Source organism: Desmodus rotundus, chromosome 8 (genome assembly GCF_022682495.2).
Source record: "Desmodus rotundus isolate HL8 chromosome 8, HLdesRot8A.1, whole genome shotgun sequence".
Taxonomy (NCBI): Eukaryota; Metazoa; Chordata; class Mammalia; order Chiroptera; family Phyllostomidae; genus Desmodus; species Desmodus rotundus.
In genome coordinates, this window is record NC_071394.1 from 21,243,124 (window position 1) to 21,261,999 (window position 18,876).

General features: G+C 33.5%; 1 protein-coding gene across 3 annotated transcripts in view; it reads right to left on the reverse strand.

Moving 5' to 3' along the window:
* EMC2 (ER membrane protein complex subunit 2) overlaps positions 1-18,876 on the reverse strand; it is a 53,255-nt gene that overhangs the window by 17,846 nt on the left and 16,533 nt on the right. For all 3 annotated transcript variants that reach the window (XM_045181489.3, XM_024572123.4, XM_024572122.3), the window contains exons 5-10: positions 18,788-18,845; positions 15,453-15,538; positions 15,245-15,304; positions 10,368-10,449; positions 9,611-9,721; positions 8,513-8,617 (exon numbers count right to left, since the gene is read on the reverse strand). In XM_045181489.3, coding sequence (XP_045037424.1) covers positions 8,513-8,617; positions 9,611-9,721; positions 10,368-10,449; positions 15,245-15,304; positions 15,453-15,538; positions 18,788-18,845 — 502 coding nt within the window. The remainder of the gene's footprint in view (positions 1-8,512; positions 8,618-9,610; positions 9,722-10,367; positions 10,450-15,244; positions 15,305-15,452; positions 15,539-18,787; positions 18,846-18,876) is intronic.

Genomic DNA, 18,876 nt, shown 5'->3' on the forward strand with positions numbered 1-18,876 from the left:
AATTCTAAGAAAAAGCTTTGATGGGTTGGGAGAGGGGTACAAAAATAGGATACCACATAGTAACACTTACACAGCAAAAGAAAAATTAAAAATTCCTATAGAGCTAGTCATAATAAGTACTTAAAATACAGTATTTTTCTTGGTTTGCACTGAAACATAATAAAAATAATAAGTATGAATTTGTGATTTTTTTAAAAATTAGCTAATAAAAATATTATCTAGTTTGTATATCAACAGTACTGACAACCAGTGCTATTTAGAATAAACCAAACAAATTTATTGGTGTCAGAATAAATAAAAAGAAAGTTGGAAATATAAATCAATCACTTCAAATTTTGCCTGACATGCAATTATTTTGTCTATTCCAGAATTATATGGCAATTTAACTGATTAAGCTGTAATCCTATTTTTCCCTCAAATCATGATTTAATTTTCTATTTCCCAAAAGGATAGTAACAGAATCACCTCCACAATCATAAATAACATATGGATCACTAGCACAGATGAATTTAACAGTGTACCAAAGAAGCATTTATCTGGATAATTATTGTAAGTTCACATTAAAGTTTTTCATGAGCATTAATCAAACTTGCCTGCCTTTACGGAACATGCTAAACCAATTACCTAATTGAAGAGCAAGTAGTAGCCATATTCTGTTTCATTATTAAGTAGAAACAAAGAAAGAAAAGCAGTTCTTAAAACCTCATTTTCTCTAATTTATAAATGCCTAGAAAAACATCACACTAGGGAATATTTTTCTGTATATTTGTTTATGTGCGTAGACATGAGTCATGACGTTCTCAATCAGATCCCACAGATTTACTTACTAAAATGTCAATCTTTGAAAAGTTATACTTTTTCACGTTAACCACAAATTCTGCATTTTTGTTTTTATACAGTTAGATTTTGCTTAAGTAAACTATTTTCATAATTCCCTGTTGGATCACAAAGAAAAATCACCAAAGGAACACAAATAAAACTTTGATTATCAAAATCAAAGGTCAGTGATTTATTCATTGTAATAACTGGGATAAGTTGGGCTAAAATTTACCTTTACGCAATTTGTGGAAAACAATGTGAGTGTACAAAGTAATAGGATAAATAAAACGAAACACTAGATGAATCTCAGAAACATTACAGTGAGTGAAAGAAGCCAGGCATGAAGGAGTACATAACCTGGGATCTCATTTATATAAAGTCCAGTACAGGCAAAACTAATTTATAGTGATAAAAATCAAATCAGTATTTGTCTGCAGTGCAGAGTGGGGATGACTGGGAAGTGGCAAAAGGCAACTTTCTGGAGTGATGAAGATGCCGTGCATCTTAAATGGGGTGGTGGTGCGAGAGGAGCATATACGTACCAAAATTCAAAAGTATACGTAAAATGTGTGCATATTATTTTATGTAAATTATACCTCAGTAAAGGGAATAAAAAGGAAGGCAGAATAAACACAAGCAGAAGGATGGGAGTTACACAATATGTAATAAAATGCCAAATGACTACGTATTTCTCTTCTCATTGAGAGGTAAAGTACTTTCATCCCTATCTAGGTTGACAGTATGATTTCCTTTCCTCAGTGGAAGATCAGCAACATGCAGAAGTTTGAAAAGCCCTTGCACATTAGAGCTTGCCTGTTTACTGCTCTTGCAACTTTGGGACTACCATGTAAGTGCAGGTTAGCCTGCCAAACGAGACCCATGGACCAGCACGCCAGCCAACAGATAGCAAACTTTCAGATATTTAAGTGAGGCTATCAACCATTATTAGCATAGGACAGAAATATATATAAGCCCAGATGAGACCAGCAGAACTACTCAAGCAAGCCCAAGCCAAACAGCCTACCTACAGAATCATAAGGAAATATAAGTCATTACTTTAAACCACCAAGTTAGCAAAGGGTAAAAGATACAAGTATTTATGGATTCGCATTCAGATAAACAGAACCCAGAGCCTTTGTAGCAAAAACACAGAGTATGTAAGCTTCAAAAGCAACAAGAGATCTTATTTAAAACGTATTACTGGTGTCTAGAGACAGAAATAAATTTTGCACGATGGGCAATTCCTACTTGAGAAGAATCGGAAGTTGCTATACAGAAACCTGACATGACTAAGAGATGTGTTACCTTCCAAGATGACAGAAACTAGCAAAAATTCCTTGTACTATCCTGTCCTGTAGAGTCAAGAAAAGGCAAATCACACCTTCGGGAAAGATGTGCAAAATATCTGAGAGTTATGGAGTTTACGGTGCAAAACTCAAAGACTGAAAAGCGTAAATCATGCTCTCAGAGCTCTTTCCAAAGAACACAGAGACCTTACAAAATGTCTTTGAAAAGAATACTGATCTAATAAGATAAATAAAAATGTTTTTAAAATCTCATTGTGGACTATGGCAGTTGCTGCAGTGGGAGAAACTCCCAGTATCACATGAGAGTCCACTGGAAAGCGGGCTAGAGCCGAGCAGGTGAGCTGCATTGTTCCCTCGCTGGCCCCTCCCCGATAGGCAGTGCAGCAAGGAGGGTTACCTTGTGCGGATGAATACCTAAGGCCCTGCCAGCTTACAACTTATCAGGTGCACCAAGACGAAGAAATATGGCCCAAAGGAAAGAACAGAGCAAAGCTTCAAAAAGAGAGCTAAGCAAAGAGGATATAGCCAACCTATCTGATGGAGAGTTCAAGGCCCTGGTAATCAAAATGCTCACAGAACTGATTGAACTTGGTCAAAAAATGAAAAAAACAAATGAAAGATACCTAAAATGAAATAAAGCAAAATGTTCAGGGAACCAACAGTGATAGGAGGGAAACCAGGACTCAAAGCAACGATTTGGAACAAAAGGAAGAAATAAACATCCAACTGGATCAGAATGAAGAAACAAGAATTCAAAAAATGAAGAGTGGCTGAGGAATCTCTGGGACAATCTGAAATGTTCCAATATCTGAATTATAGGGGTACCAGAATGAGAAGAACAGCAAAAAAATTGGAAACTTCTTTGAAAAAATAATGAAGGAAAACTTCCCCAATCTGGCAAAGGAAACAGACTTCCAGGAAGTCCAGGAAGCTCAGAGAGTCCCAAAGAAGTTGGACCTAAAAAGGAACACACCAAGGCACATCATCATTAAGTTATCCAAGATAAAAGATAAAGAGAGAATCTTAAAAGCAGCAAGAGAAAAGGAGAGAGTTACCTACAAAGAAGTTTCCGTAAGACTGTCAGTTGATTTCTCAAAAGAAACCTTGAAGGAAAGAAGTATTTGAAGTCATGAAAGGCAAGGACCTACATCCAAGATTACTCTACCCAGCAAAGCCATCATTTAGAATGGAAGGGCAGATACAGTGCTTCTCAGATAAGGTTAAAGGAATTCATCACCAAGCCAATATTACACAAAATGTTAAAGGGACTTATCTGAGAAAAAGATAAAAAATATGAACAGTAAAATGACAACAAACTCACAACTATCAATGAATGAACCTAAAAGATAAGCAGCAAAAACAAAAACTAAGCAAACAACTAGAACAGGAACAGAATCAGAGAAATGGACGCCATATGGAGAGATTTCAGTGGGGAGGGGGAAGGGAGGAATGGGGGGGAAAGGTACAGGGAAGAAGAAGCATAATTGGTAGGCATAAAATAGATGGGGAGAGAGAAAAAATGGTATAGGAAACAGAGAACTCAAAGAACTTCTATGTATAACCCATGGACATGAACTAAGGGGAGGGAATGCTGGAGGGTTGGGGGGGTGCAAGGTGGAGGGGGGGGAAAGAGGAGAAATTGGGAAAACTGTAATAGCATAATCATTTAAATATACTTAAAAATGTTTTTAAAAATAAGAATGGCAGGGAGGGCAATATAACTGAACGACAGAGCTTAGATCTTTGAACAATAACTTAAATGATTGAAATGGAGCCACAGCTAGAGATAAGGTGCATTTCAATGCAGGGAAGGGACTGTGTTTGTTACTGAAGAGACAAGGAAAAAGAAAAAGATTAAAAAAAAACAAAGAAAACAAAACTCTGAACCTAGGTATTATTGAGAGCTTTGGGTCTGAAATGAAAACAGAAACACATAGGGGTAGAATATCAATTGTTCATATGAGAAAATACTGAAAACAGTTGGAAACTGTAATTACAGCTTCAGATACATTTATACCTGACACCTCTTTATAGAGGCAGTATACTGACGCAGATAACAGCACCAATGCTAGAGTCAAATTTGCCTAAGTTTGAAAATAGCTCTGTCATTAACCAGCTATGTCACTTTGGGAAAGTAACTGAATTTTTTCATGCTTTAATTTCCTCATTGTAGAGCAGGACAAGTATCTAGCATATAATAACTTTCCTATAAATGTTTACTATTTTAACTGTTATTGTTACTTCAATATTATAATTTAACAAACATAGCAGGAATAATCAAGCGAACTTAGAACATGTGATTAGCAAACACAATGTACTGTGTATTACTGTGATTTGGTAAAAATTATGTATTAACTTCTTTAATCCTCAGAAAACTTTCACTATGCCTATCTTGCAGATGAAAAGCAAGGCCCAAAGATAGTTAATTTATCCACGGTTACAGAGCTAACGAATGTCAGAGCCAAACTCTGGAGTCAGATAACATGGATCTAACAATCTGTGTTCTTCCCTTAACTAACACATGGCACTGGCTTCCACGGAATGGGACCCAGACAGAACACAGAGATGGACACAAGCACTCTGGATAGCTAATGGGTGGGGATGGGGGAACTGACTCCCATTTCACATGTCAGACCACAGAGATGGACAAGAACACTCTGGACAGCTAACAGGGGAATTGACTACTACGAGTATTTCACATCATATGTAAAAAATCAGCCCCAAATGGATTCTGGATCTGAATGTGAAAGTAGAAGAAAAAAAGACTCTAAAGACAAGATTACCTTTATAACCATGTGTAGTTAACAATTTCTTAAGCAGAATGGACAATGCACAAACCATAAAGGAAATGAAAGATTAGGTTGAACATATTTAACTTCAGAACTTTTATTCATCAAAATCATTTTTGAGTAAAAACAAGCAAGGAGTTGAAGAGATTTGCTACATGTATAACAAAGGGCTCATAAATAGGAAACTAAAAACAAAATAAAAAGTCATAAACTGATGAAAACGATAAGGCTTCATATAGCCAATAAACATAAGAAAACTGTTGAACCTCACCAGTCAACAGGTAAATGCAATCAACTGACTAAAAAAATGTATATTCATTTTTTTTAGGGTCCAAGATAGTGGAACAGTAAGTGGAAACTACACTAACCTCCTCCAAGGACCAATCTGGAATTACAACTAAATTGTAGAGAAATCATCCAGAATGAACCCTAGCTGGAGAAAAGCCTTATAACCACAGACAGACAGAAGAACCACTACACCAAAATGTGACTGGTAGGGAGTGCAGAGGAGACGTTAGAGGGCTGGCTAAGCTCCCACAGGTGGCAGCTGAAGTGCCAGAAGGATATTTCAGTGGCCAGGGGGTTCCCCCTGAGAAGTGTGGGATCTAAACCCCAAACTGAGCTCCCCAGCCTAAAGTACTAGAGCCAGAAAGGAACCCAGATAACATCCAGCTATGAAAAGCAGCAGGGTTTCTGTCTGCCAGGGGTGAGACATAGAGAGCCTCTAGAAGGACCAATGCAAGAAATTTCGTTTGCAGCCACTTACCCTGAGCTCTGGCAAAGGGAGGGCAGAATAGACTACAGACACTTGAGGAGTCTGGGGTTGGTGGCTCTGGGGAGAAAACTAAAGGAACAGCCACCAGGATCCCTGTGCTGAGTCATTCCCCGTACTGCAGGAGTCATCTCTCTCAGGCAGAGCACTCCTCTCCAAGTGGCATCAGCCTGAGGGGAAGCAACAGCCCCACTGCAGGAATTACTCTGCCTAACCCTGTGGTGCTTAAGCCCAACTGCTGATTACAGCTTGATTAGATTAATTTATCAGCTTGACAACAAATTAGTTTAAGAGCTAAGGAGGAAAATGGGAAGACAAAGAAACAGACCCCAAATGAAAGAACAAGTGAATTCTCCAGAAGAACTAGATGAAATGGAGGCCAGTAATTTATCCGATACAGAATTCAGAGTAATGATTATAAGGATACTCAACAGCATGAAAAAAGACACAGAAACCATAAACAAGGGCCATTCAGAAATAAAGAATACAGTATCTGTAGTAAGTAATACACTGGATGAAATAAACACCAGAGGATCAAATCAGTGTTTTGGAAGATAAGGTAGGAGGAAAACACCCAGGCAGAGCAGCCAAAGGAAAAAAGAATTTTAAAAAATGAGGAGAGCTTCAGAAACATTTTGGACAACACGAAGCATAACAACCCCTGCATCATGGGAACACCAGAAGAAGATGGCAAGCAAGGGATCCAGAACCTATTTGAAGAAATAATGACTGAAAACTTCCCTAATCTAGTAAAGGAAAAAGTCACAGAAGTCCAGGAAGCTCAAAAAGTCCCAAACTAGTTGGACCCAAAGAGGTCTACACTGAGACACATCATAATTAAAATGACAAGACTTAGAGACAAGGAGAGAATTTTAAAAGCCACAAGAGAAAAGCAGGTAGTTACCTACAAAGAAGCACCAATTAGACTGTCATCTGATTTCTCAACAGAAACATTTCAGGTCAGAAGGAAATGGTGTGAATTACACAAGGTGATGAAAAGGACCTACAACTAAAGCTGTTTTACCCAGCAAGGCTATCATTTAAAATCAAAGGAGAAATACGGAGCTTCCCAGATAAGAAAAAGCTAAAGGAGTTTGTCAATACCAAACCAGTGCTGCAACAAATGTTAAAGGGCTTGCTTTGGGAAGAAGAAAAAGAGAAAGGAAAAATATAGAGGAAAACAGTCTAACAATAAAATGGCACTACATACATATCTATTAATAATCACCCTAAATGTAAATGGCTTAAATGCTCCAACCAAGACAGAGGATAGCTGAATGGATAAGAAAACAAAACCCACATATATGCTGCCTTCAAGAGACCCATTTCAGATTGAAAGATACACACAGACTAAAAGTAAAGGGATGGGAAAAGATATTTTATACAAATGGAAAAAAAAAAACCAACCTAGCGTAGTAGTACTTACATCCGATAAAATAGACTTTAAAACCAAGTCTTTGAATAGACCAAAGAACAGGCTACAGAGAAAGCCACACTGGAAAAGTTATCCTACTCTATCTCTGACTCCCCTATTCTATAAAAACCTTCTCCTAATAGCCCAGGAAAGTTATTTCACTGAAACATGGAGAACAGGAAAAAGAATATGAACTCCATAAAAATTACTAGGGAGAAAAAAAAGAAAATGATAGAAAAAAAATGTGAAAGAAAATGAAATGATATAGGACTTCGGAAAGGAGAGACAATAAACTTGTACCTGGAAACATGAAAAAGAAAACTTAAGCAATCAAATAAAAGAAGTATTTGAAACTAATTTTAAAGGCAAGTTTCTCAAATTAAAAGAGGACTGAACCCACATATTAAAGAGTCTATTGTGTATTTGAGAAAATTAGCCCAAGAATTAATCAACAAAACATACTGTATTTTAAAAATAAATTAAAAATTCCTTAGGATAACCAGACAAAAAGTTAAGTCACTTATTAGGGAAAGAAAATCAGGATGGCATCAGAATTTTTTACAGCAGTATTTTATCTGGAAAAAAAAAAGCAACAATATGTTTAAGAGATTTAGTAATATAAACTAAAATTTTTATAAAAAGCCAAATCATCCTTCAAATATAAAGACTATACCAGGGGTGTCCAACCTTTTGGCATCTCTGGCCCACACTGGAAGAAAAGGAGTTGTCTTGGGCCACACATTAAATACACAAACACTAACAAAAACAAAAACAAAAATCTCGTAACGTTTTAAGTAAATTTACAATTTTGTGTTGGGTTGCATTCATAGTCATCCTGGGCCCCAGGCAATGAGTTGGACAACTTTGCTTATAGACAGGTAAGTTATAAACATGCAAGATGTAAGACGATTGTTTTTCCATGAGGCCTTCCTGAATAATCTCCTAGGAACAGGCTTCAGAAAATCAGGTATGACATATAAGCAAAATATATAAACTTTGTTATATAGTTGGGTTACTTTACTTTTAGGCTTTGCTTCCTCTTTTTTTCATTGAGATACCTCTGATTAATAATACACTCACATACACAATTTGCTTCTGAAATGCATCCTGCAATTAGTTTATCCTTTCTGGATTTTCAAAATTACTTTGTATTTGCCAAATGCAGAACTACTGAGACTTCTAGATGGTGAGGCTAATTATGGGATTGATCATAACAGTAACAGACTCCTCCTGAAAAAAAAAGTGATCCTTACCACGACAACTTCACAGAGTTACAGAACATTTAATAAAGGTTCAAAGGCATAAAAGTCCAAAGATAAACATCTGGCTTTTTGTCTGCAGAAAAAAAAACCCCAAAACTAAGAAATACATTAACTAACTTATATAATAATATAAAATTATCAATACTAACCTGATAAGCTCTGTTTATTTGACTAGCTGCCCAACTCGCATATTTCATGTTGTCCTTTTTTGTTTTTGCACTTGCTTTTGGATTGGAAGCAATATGACTTGCTGACTAAAAACAAAACAAAACAAAAAAATCAAAAACAAATGCCCTTTCCCTAGCAAAATAATTAAAAACATGTAAGGTCACAGTTGCAATGGGATGATAACAAAATTTTTAAAAATTGTACCAAAACAACTTTTAAAATAAAATTACACAGAAATTAAAAATGACAATATTAAAATACTGAATACTCCAAAGTAATGGAAAAAGATGTCTTAAATAATATCTAAAATTATTTTATTAGTTGTCTACTATAGTTCTTAAAGGTAAAATTCCATTTCTTTCTGGAAAGGGGTTTCATTTGTTTCTTCCTGCCTCCATCTCTGCAATCAATTCTTTTCACTGAACCCCAATAAGACAATCATCCAAAAATCCATGAAGGGCTAGGATAAATTTCAAAGAACTGGCCTATTAAAGAAAAGTTTATTTTTCCAGACATTCTGATTGTAGAGAGGAACTCATTTTATATGTATTTCAAAGCTCAGCAAATTCTTCCTACTCCAAAGCTCTTATTAATTCACTTTTCTAAGTTTGTTATTTGTCATAAATAAAGAATAAGAATATTTAATTACATTCTTCTCACAACTTTTTTCTATACCATGAAAATATTTTAGTTTGACATGAGATTTTCCTTCTAATCTTTTATTGCCATAGTTTAAAAATATCTCATACAATTTTACGGTAAGAAATATAACCATGTTGGGCATAAACCCAAAAATGTCAAAACAATCAAGAAATAGATAGGATGGATTTTTATCTGTTACTATCTAATTTTATAAGGTAAAATTTCATTTCTGACACAATAAAAAACCTTACAATTAAATGTCAAATAGGATGTATTAACACTCAAAAATATAATTGCCTTATAACCTTTTACTCATAATTAGAGAAAAATATTCATATGCTTATCAAAAAAAAAGAGAAAAGTGATTAAATAGGATAGCTAATGAATTTTAAATGACATATCTCTTAAAATAACATTAAACATGCACCTTAACTCACCATGTAAAGTCCAAACAAAGCTCTCATATTTCTGTTGTTCAGTTTCAATGCCTGTGCAAAATACTTTCTTGAAAGTTCAAGGTTTTCAAGTCCACCTTGGGTATATTTAACCTGTTAAAAACTGCACAGTGCTGAAACCTGTTTATTTTACTACTTTGAAATATAGCATTTTTCATCATACCATAGGCATTAGTAATTAAAACATATTCTGTAAACAAATACAAGATGTTTAAAACACTTCATCTTAAAATTATTAAAACTAATCTAAATTTTAAAGCATAATTTCCCCCCAAAAACTATTAACAGTCCTTAATACGAAGTCCTTCTAACCTTAGAGCACTGAGTTATATTGCTATCCTTAATAGTAAGCAAATACGATAAATACTTGCTACTTTCTAAAATACTGACCTCGATATGAATTGTCTAGAGTACAAATTTAAAAATCATAATCACTATAAATGTTTCAGAAGCCATTAAGTGGTGACAACTGTAACATAATTCATTCATTATTAGAAAATAGTATACAAATAAAAATACAAAGAATTTCATTGTTTTAAATAGTGCTTTTAACTGCAAAGTCAGTATTCCATTACAGTATTAAAAATTTAAAACTTTTACTCCCACAAGTCAATTTTCATCAGATGTTTTAAATATTTATATGCTTACCTAACATTAAGGACATATTCTTAGTTCCATAATAACACTCAAACCAACAAAAATAAAATCACATACAATTGTTGTTTTTGAAAACACTTACTTCAGCATACTGCTGGCAATATAAGTGGTTGTGTGGATTAGTCATCATAAGCTCCTCTAAACAAAAGGCTGCTTTAGCATAACTGAAAAATATCAAAAGGAAAAATTAATTTTAAAGTCACAAATTTTATCTCAGTAATGCCTTAAAATAATTTAAAAACAATCTTATAGTAAGACATTTTATTTTTATTCCTAAATAATTTAGTTTTATTGATAAATGACTTATTATCCTATATTCATAAATATGAGTAATAGTTTTTTAATGAAATGAGTAAACAGAGGCTTAAATCCTAAAGCAGCCCCCAAACAATCAATATATATTACATTTTTTAAAACTGGGTCACTACTAGGACATCCAAACATTAACAACATAAGCTTTAAGACCTTGGGTCAAGTTACATGTCAAATAATTTCTGGAATTCCACAAATCATTTAATAAAGTAATCAAATAGCTAAGGTGTAAGGAGGAAATACATATTTTATTAAGTACTATTTACTAAAATCATTTACAGACATAAATTTACCAACATAGTCTATTACAAAGACTTTTCATTACTTAAGTTTATTGTCAAACACAAAATCATAATAAAGTTATAAATTTCTAAACCCATGAGAAATAGGTCAAGTTAGTGGCTTTGATATTCACTCTACTGCTACTTAATCATATGGTAAAGAAACAAAAATTTTGTTGAAAACTTAAGGAGAGAACTGCTGCAAAGGGCTCTGGAAAAATGGTTTTATACCATGTGACTATAATCCCCCTTAATGTATTTTATATGTTTAAAGTCACGTGAATACCCCCACTATTTACAGGAAATCCTAAAGAACAGAGGAGTCCTAAGATTTATTCCCAGTGAGGAGGTGATGAGTACCCATCAGAAAAATGCTACTTACAGTTTTTTTTTTTTTTTTGGCATTTGTCACCAATATACAAAGGTCCTTATACTAATAATGTCTAATATACTTACTTTTCAAAATATACATGTTGCCATTTCACAATGGCAACAGTGACTAGTAAGAGCTAACTTTTATCAGATGCTCATTATGTAATATTCTCTAGGCGTTGCATGTATTAAGTCATTTAATATTACCCAAACCCTAGGAAGTGGGAAATTGGTATCACCATTCTATAGTTAAGAAGACTGAGGCACAGAGATTAAACTGAAACCCAGGCTGTGCCACTTGAGACAGTCCACACTCCTCTTAACCACTATGCACACTGCCTAGGAGCACTACACACCACAGTGAAAAATCCTGACAGTGATGGTAGGGAAGATGTCGACGGTAACATAAAAACAAGTACAATGAAATCAACAGGGTCTGAGGAACCAAAAACACCCTGCAGATTACCCCTATATCATAGTATTTTAGATTTATAAAGATTCCTATATATAATCATCAAAGATCATGCAGCTATTTAGCCCTTTCATTTTTATATCCAAAACTTGGTTGTTGACTGTAAGTACATAATAAGTGAATGAACAAATGACTGAATAAATGTCTAGAACAGAAGTATTGATATTTATCTGATATTTACTTTTTATTCTATAAAACAAGGGGAAAGTGATCTCTACTTTAAACACCTAACTTTATCAAAGTTCTTCCGTTCCACAAAAGCATATGCACAGGTTCCAGTATTTGTCACTAGATTGCTTTATTAACATTATGATTTTTCCTTACAGCACTTTAATAATTCCATTTGTTATAAAATTTTACGGTGAGGCTGGACCTACAAAAAGGAACCATAATCACTATCAATTAATTTACACTACTAGCTGCTGCTTACTGACATACATCTAATTTTAAGTACATATCAAGTAAAAGTGTCTTTATTTAAAATGTGCTTTTGTTTATAATATATATTGGTAGTGCTAACAAATTATAACTAATTTTATATTTAACACAAGCATCTCAGTATGGTCAACTGGTATAACATATACCACTTGAATAATTAAATGCACACTACAATTTATAAATCAGAAGCAAACTTAAGTAAAAGTAACTTAAAGATATAAAAAATACATGGCAGAATTCTATATCCCCTTCTCTCTACATAAAAACACTAAATGGGCTTGTATGAACATTCTACCATGGAATTTAAGAGTAAAAAGTATTAGATCTAGACGAGCAACAGTGCCTGTGACCTATCATATTTAAAATAGCTTATAAACTATTTACACGCAGAACATGTCAAAATGTTAAATATATCTAGCAATTCCTAAATTGCTATATTTTTGTCACTGTGTCCATAAAACTTTGCTAAACTGACATACCACAATAATTTATCACTTCTACCAAATAAAAAAAAAGTCCTACCTACTGCAATGGCTTTCCCAAACAAAATAATTACGTGAAAAGATTCTATTTTTCACTTCAAAAAGTCTTAAGATATTTATTTCCACATACTCTAAATCTGACTATTCCTTGATAAAAATAAATGGCCATTTTGTGAATAACAAGCTTTAATATCAAAAAGAGTTTTGTGATATACGATTAAGGTAAAAATGAACACAATTATCATTTCTTCTAAAAAGAAATTTTGCAAATGCTTTTCTATCTTCGTATTTTTTAATTTCTTGGGATTTTTCAGTTCATTTCTCTGGAGTGTTTGTTGAATGTACTCAACAAACTCTTTAGAGATTCAAAACAAAGCAACACTGAATTTGGCCATTACGAGGTGGAGCAAATAAATTTAATGGTAGGCTAAAAATAAAGTATTATCTATTTGAGAACTAAATACAGAAATATTAAAACCATGCAAGACAGAGGTGATATTTTAATATAGTTCTTAGAGGACAGAAAACATGAAAGCAATAAAAATGGGTGTCTGATCACCTAAAAATAAAATGTGTCTGTAAGACTAAAAAATCAATATGAAAAAGACATACACCAAACGAAAGGATATGTTTCTGAAAGAACAAAACTTCCAACAATTTATATAAAGCTCTTAAAAGATGTAACCAGCCAAAATTTGCAAAGATTGAAAAGAACAATGGCACACAGTTTTGTTAAAGAACACTAAGAATTGCTGGTATGAGACTAAACAATTCAGAATGATTTATCAAAATCCCTGAAAATGTACATATCATTTAATCAAGTAATTCTACTTCTAGGAATTTAGCCCAACAAAACAATTAAAATTAAGACAATCCTAACGATAGCTGCTGTTCTCTCTAAAAAAATAAAGAGCATCAGTACAGCATTACAGTGGAAATGAAAAACCACCTACATATTCCCCTACAAAATTTGCTAAGAAAACTAGGTTACATTAATAAGATAGAATAACATAAAGCCACTGAAACCACATTGTAAAATGGTTATTGTGATAAGAAATTTTAGACAAAATATAACTAAGCGAAAAGCATTAGGCTATGAAAGATAATTCTATTTTAGGTTTCTGTTTGTTTCAAGAGGTAGTAAAAAAATCAAAAATAAACTGTAGTTAACTTAGGATGATGCAATTACACATGATTTTTGTCTCTCTCTTTATTCTTTACTGGGTTATACACATTTTCTGCATTTTTAATTTTAAAAATTTGATGACTTGAAATATTTTTAAATGCTTTTAATCACAAATCTTCAAAAGGCACAAAATATTTTAAATGACTGTCATCTGTTTTATGGACCTATAAAATAGGGTTTTTTTACGGCATTCTGAAAATTCAGTTCATGTTATTTAAATTATATATTGTATACTTTATAAACTACGAAAATAAATTACCATTTAAACCAAATATACTACCACTCTCATACATAAGAGCATACTGAGTATGTTTACATATGTGAGCATACAAGCATAAACACATCTATACTGAACATGATTTGGGAAATAATTTCATAAGGGAAAACAGAGGATCTGAGCCAAAGTATGGTAGAGAACTGAAAACTACTTCCCAGAATATAGTACACATTCATGGAATGACAGCTATTATTTTAAATTTTAGCTCCCACTTATCTTAGAATTATGCAGTTTGCTACCTTAATTCTGTATTTCACATTACACACACAGCCCTGGGCAAAGGCAAGACACAGGGGTCTTCATTCTATTTTATTTCATGTGTCAGCTATTTGTACTATGAGAATGAGATTAACTATTCATGCATAGTAAGAATATGTGCATGAGAATCTGATTCTATTCTCTCTAAAAGAAGGAAAGACACAATGTGATATACTTCAGATTCAGAAGAACTAAGAGGGAAAAAAAAAGAGAGAGAAAAAAGTCCTGCCTCTACATGGAGGTTAGCGTTAATGCTGTGATATTAGAAAACCCGCACCAAGACCAGGCTAATCCTCTCACACTGGGATTTCCTCCTGTCACTGCAGCAATACAAAAGCTAACAAAAACATTAAATATCCAATAAGCCAGTTCCTACAGCATTCAACATTCTTGATTATTCTTGGTTTTTTACCCAGGCAACAGAATGCTTCTACTTTGGAAGAGTTGATTCTCTTAGTACTAAGACTAATAAATGCATACAATTGACAGACTTTTTAAACAGCAGGGAGCATAATACTCTTTGTATTATAAGAATAATTTAAACTCTAAAAATTCACAATTTTGATTCACTGAGGATAACCTTAACTTAGCAAATGCAGGCCTTTCTCACTCTAAAGAATACTTTATGTATTTGAAAGAAAAACTTAACTTCCCAAACAAAAATAATTTAAAAAGCACAAATGACCTAGTTAAAGCAATTCACATTTATAACCAATAAATCATTGATTTTTTTTTTCATTTAACTGTTTATTTTGTTCATTGAAAATGACACACGATTCATACCTTCCCACCAACCCTTTGGAAACCACTAGATCTTCTGAACTTATATAGTGATGAAAACTGCACTCCTAACAAAATTTTATGTGTGCCTAACAACTTACTCATGTTCATTGATATAAAGTTCTGCAAGTTCATGCCAGGCTTCTTGGTCTCCAACAAATCTAGTGAGAGAAAATGAAAAAAATAAGTGTGTAGATATTAGGTAAATAAACAGCATGTAGGCAAAAAGGAAAATCAAATGCAAATTCCATTTTAATTAAAAAAGATTTATCAGAATAACAAAACACAATCCTCTTGCAAGACACTCACTGTTCCAGATATTCATTCAGTTCCCGAATGGCCTCCACATTTTTTCCCTGGGCTTTTCTAATGGCAATCTTACGCTTTCTTGCAGCCTATGGGTTGACATTAATAAAGGATTAGGCGCTCATGATTCCTTGGGTTTTCTTAAAGAAGGTAATCTGACTGTGCAAATTATTATCTCAATGCCAGTGAAACTCCATTGTACAACTACTGCTTAGTGGGAGTTTATAAACATACCCCATGACATCCCACCAGGGAATTCAAACATTCCTCTAACAATCACATATGCTTTACTTTTGATGTACACAATGTATGCATCATTTCATTCAAATAAATAACCATCCAGATTCTGATAATTACAAGCCAGCAGGGAATCCTAATCTTTATCCAGCCTAAAGTCCTTTACTCTGTCTCATTCATAAGATCTGTATCTTAAGAGACAGAGGGAAAGTGCAGCTTAGGAAAAAAATCCCACCATGGCCACTTGAATGTCATTATACAAATATGGCTTCTGATTAACTTTTTCACAATTTTAACAGAACAATCTACCTATGAGTCTTTTGAATGAATAATACAGGTCCTGAAAGACATATTTTAAAGTAAAACATTTAAACTTGCATTTTAAAGTTTTTTAAATGATAAATATAAAAAAATCAATGACATTTATTTATACAGTCATCAAGTATGTTCTGAACAGCTACTATTTGCTAGGTAGTATGCTAGACAACGACACTCTAAAGAGAAAGACATCAAATACTGAAAAAACAATGACGGACGGAGTTGTTTATCTAGGGAGTTGTGGCGACATGGAGTAGATCCTAATACATATAGGCTATAGCAGAGTGGAAGCAAAGAGGGTCCCAGATGTGATACCTGAGCTGAAATAGAAAAGGCAAGTAGACATTAGGAAAGCAAATGAGGACATGGTGTTGAGAACACTGCATTGCAGGAGGAACACTGAGCAAAGGCGCAGGAGACAGCAACGTTGTGTGCAATCGAGACTGCATGCTGAGGCCGGAGTGACCAGTCGGGGACTGGGGGGCACTATATGAAGTATTAAATTTACAATCCCTCCATCTGTTTTATTTTATTCAGTGCAGAGGGTTAAACAAAAAAACACACTAGGGCCAGGTTAAACTTATTAATTATAATGACTTGTTTTTTTATGTAATAATACACACTGTACAAGATACAGACAATGCAAGTACAATGAATGGATCCTCTTTAGGCTAATAGAGCTACCTGTCATGGAGTGATGAGAAAGGTGGGGTTTCACACTGAAGAAGTAAGACACAAAAAAACAGGGAGTATCAAGAGACACCCCAATAAAGCCAAGAGCAATATTTACAATAATAGTGGTAACAATATTTTAGTAATAAAAAATGACCTATTAGTTAAAAACGTGTATCCTCAAATATTCTGCTCATGCCAAAGACCTAACACAATGCCTGCTACACAGTAGGCACTCAAATATATTTGAGTAATTCCACTATGTAAAACAATAAAAGCACCATAATACAGAGTCCAGCAAAAGTTAACACCTGCTCGAGTGTGGCTGGTAGGGTAATAATATGGGTGTGATAATTTGTAGTTTTAATTTGACACTTCATCTAAAATATCACATGGTGTGCTTGAGTGTGATATTGTTATGTTAAAGAATTACATGCTTATGATTTTGTAATAAAATGAATGGGCGTTATTTGTGCCAGACCCTGTATAAGCAAAATTTAGAAAGCCTTAAGAATTCATAAGGAAAGTAGAAATAAAGTTCTAAAAGTAACTCAACCTTAAAGTCTTTAGGAAAAGAAAATTATTAGACTTCAAATGACAGCCTCATTTGAAGTCCTTCTGAAAACAGGTGAGAAATAAATGAACATATGATGAAGAAACTATTTTGGACACATAATATCTAAGTTCAACAATCCAACATTATTTGAAACATATTTAATTGTTTATTCCTTTCACTTTTCTGACACTACTTCTACCACAGGCAATATGGTAGAGAACAGAGTCCAGGTTTGGGGTGGGGGTTGGGGGTGGGGGGAAGAAACTGAATCCCAACTACTGCCTCTTACCAGCTTTCTAACCAAGGGCAAAATATTTAATGTCCACAAAACTCAGTAACACCACCAATCTCCAAGTATCACTGTAAAGCGACTAACACAATACTTAGAATATAATGGTATTATATGAATGCTATCTTCCTTCATTTTACCTTTGGTTTGTGCTTAAACTTTGTGTTTTAAGCCTTGCCAAAGGCTCTACCTATGAGATCTCTAAAGAACTGGCACAGGCTTACTTAATTTGATATTAATATCTCGTCCCAAACCTTACAGGGTTTGCACCAGCTGAGACGAAATAATTATATAGATACAGTGAAAGTTGTTAAAAATTGCATTCAAGTATCACAAATGAGAGAATGTCAAAATATGAATATGAATAGCAACTAAAACTTCTACAGTCATAGTCAGAGGTGTGGTATGAACACTCTAATCGACACCATTATGCCCAATACTTATTATGTATTATGTGTTAATATAAGAATTTCTCCTTTTATAAAAGGACAATACAAACTCAAATGGTTTTTGTTTAAAACTTCTAAAAATATTTTTCTTTTAGCAGGCATATGTACACATAGACATAACATAAAGCATTAAAAATACCTGATGTTATCTAAAGTCTCTTTAACTTTTCACTTAATAAAAGGTAAAGGTGAAGGAAGCCATTATGCCAATAGTAAACTGCAATGTTCTCAAAAACAAAAACAAATTTTTTCCGCCAGGGTATTTTTAAAACAAATAATACTATATAAGTATATTTAGAACAAATATTTTGACCCATAAACTAATATAAAATTTGTTAAAATCTGCATAAATTAAAGATATATTTTAATTTAAATATATTTATATATGATATAGCCATTCTTATGCAGATATGTCAGAAAAACCAAATCCAAAACAAAACACCTTCATTAATCCCAAATACTAATTACTGAGATGACTTCTTCCATTTTTCATTAAGATAACTAAAATGTAACTACACAAACAAGTTACTATTTTATAAACTTCAACATAACTTTACAAAAACACCAAGCTCTCCTGGGCTTTTTCACAAGCACATAAAATTCTCTTTCTTAATTTCAATAAGCTTCTTTCTAGTAAGATATCCCATAAAAAGTTTTACTGAAGAGTTTCAAATCTATTGTTTTTAAATGGTCTATCATGAAATATTTAAAATAAGATGAACATGGTTCCATATGTGTTTTTCCACTATTTCCGGAATTAATTAATCCTGCCTTTTGAAATAAACTAGATGATTTTCAGAACAATCAGCTAACCTACAGTGTTAGTTGGATCTTCATGTAGAATCCGATCATATAGCTGTACAGCATCATCATATCTATTTAAAAAGAAAAAGAAACATTAAGAAT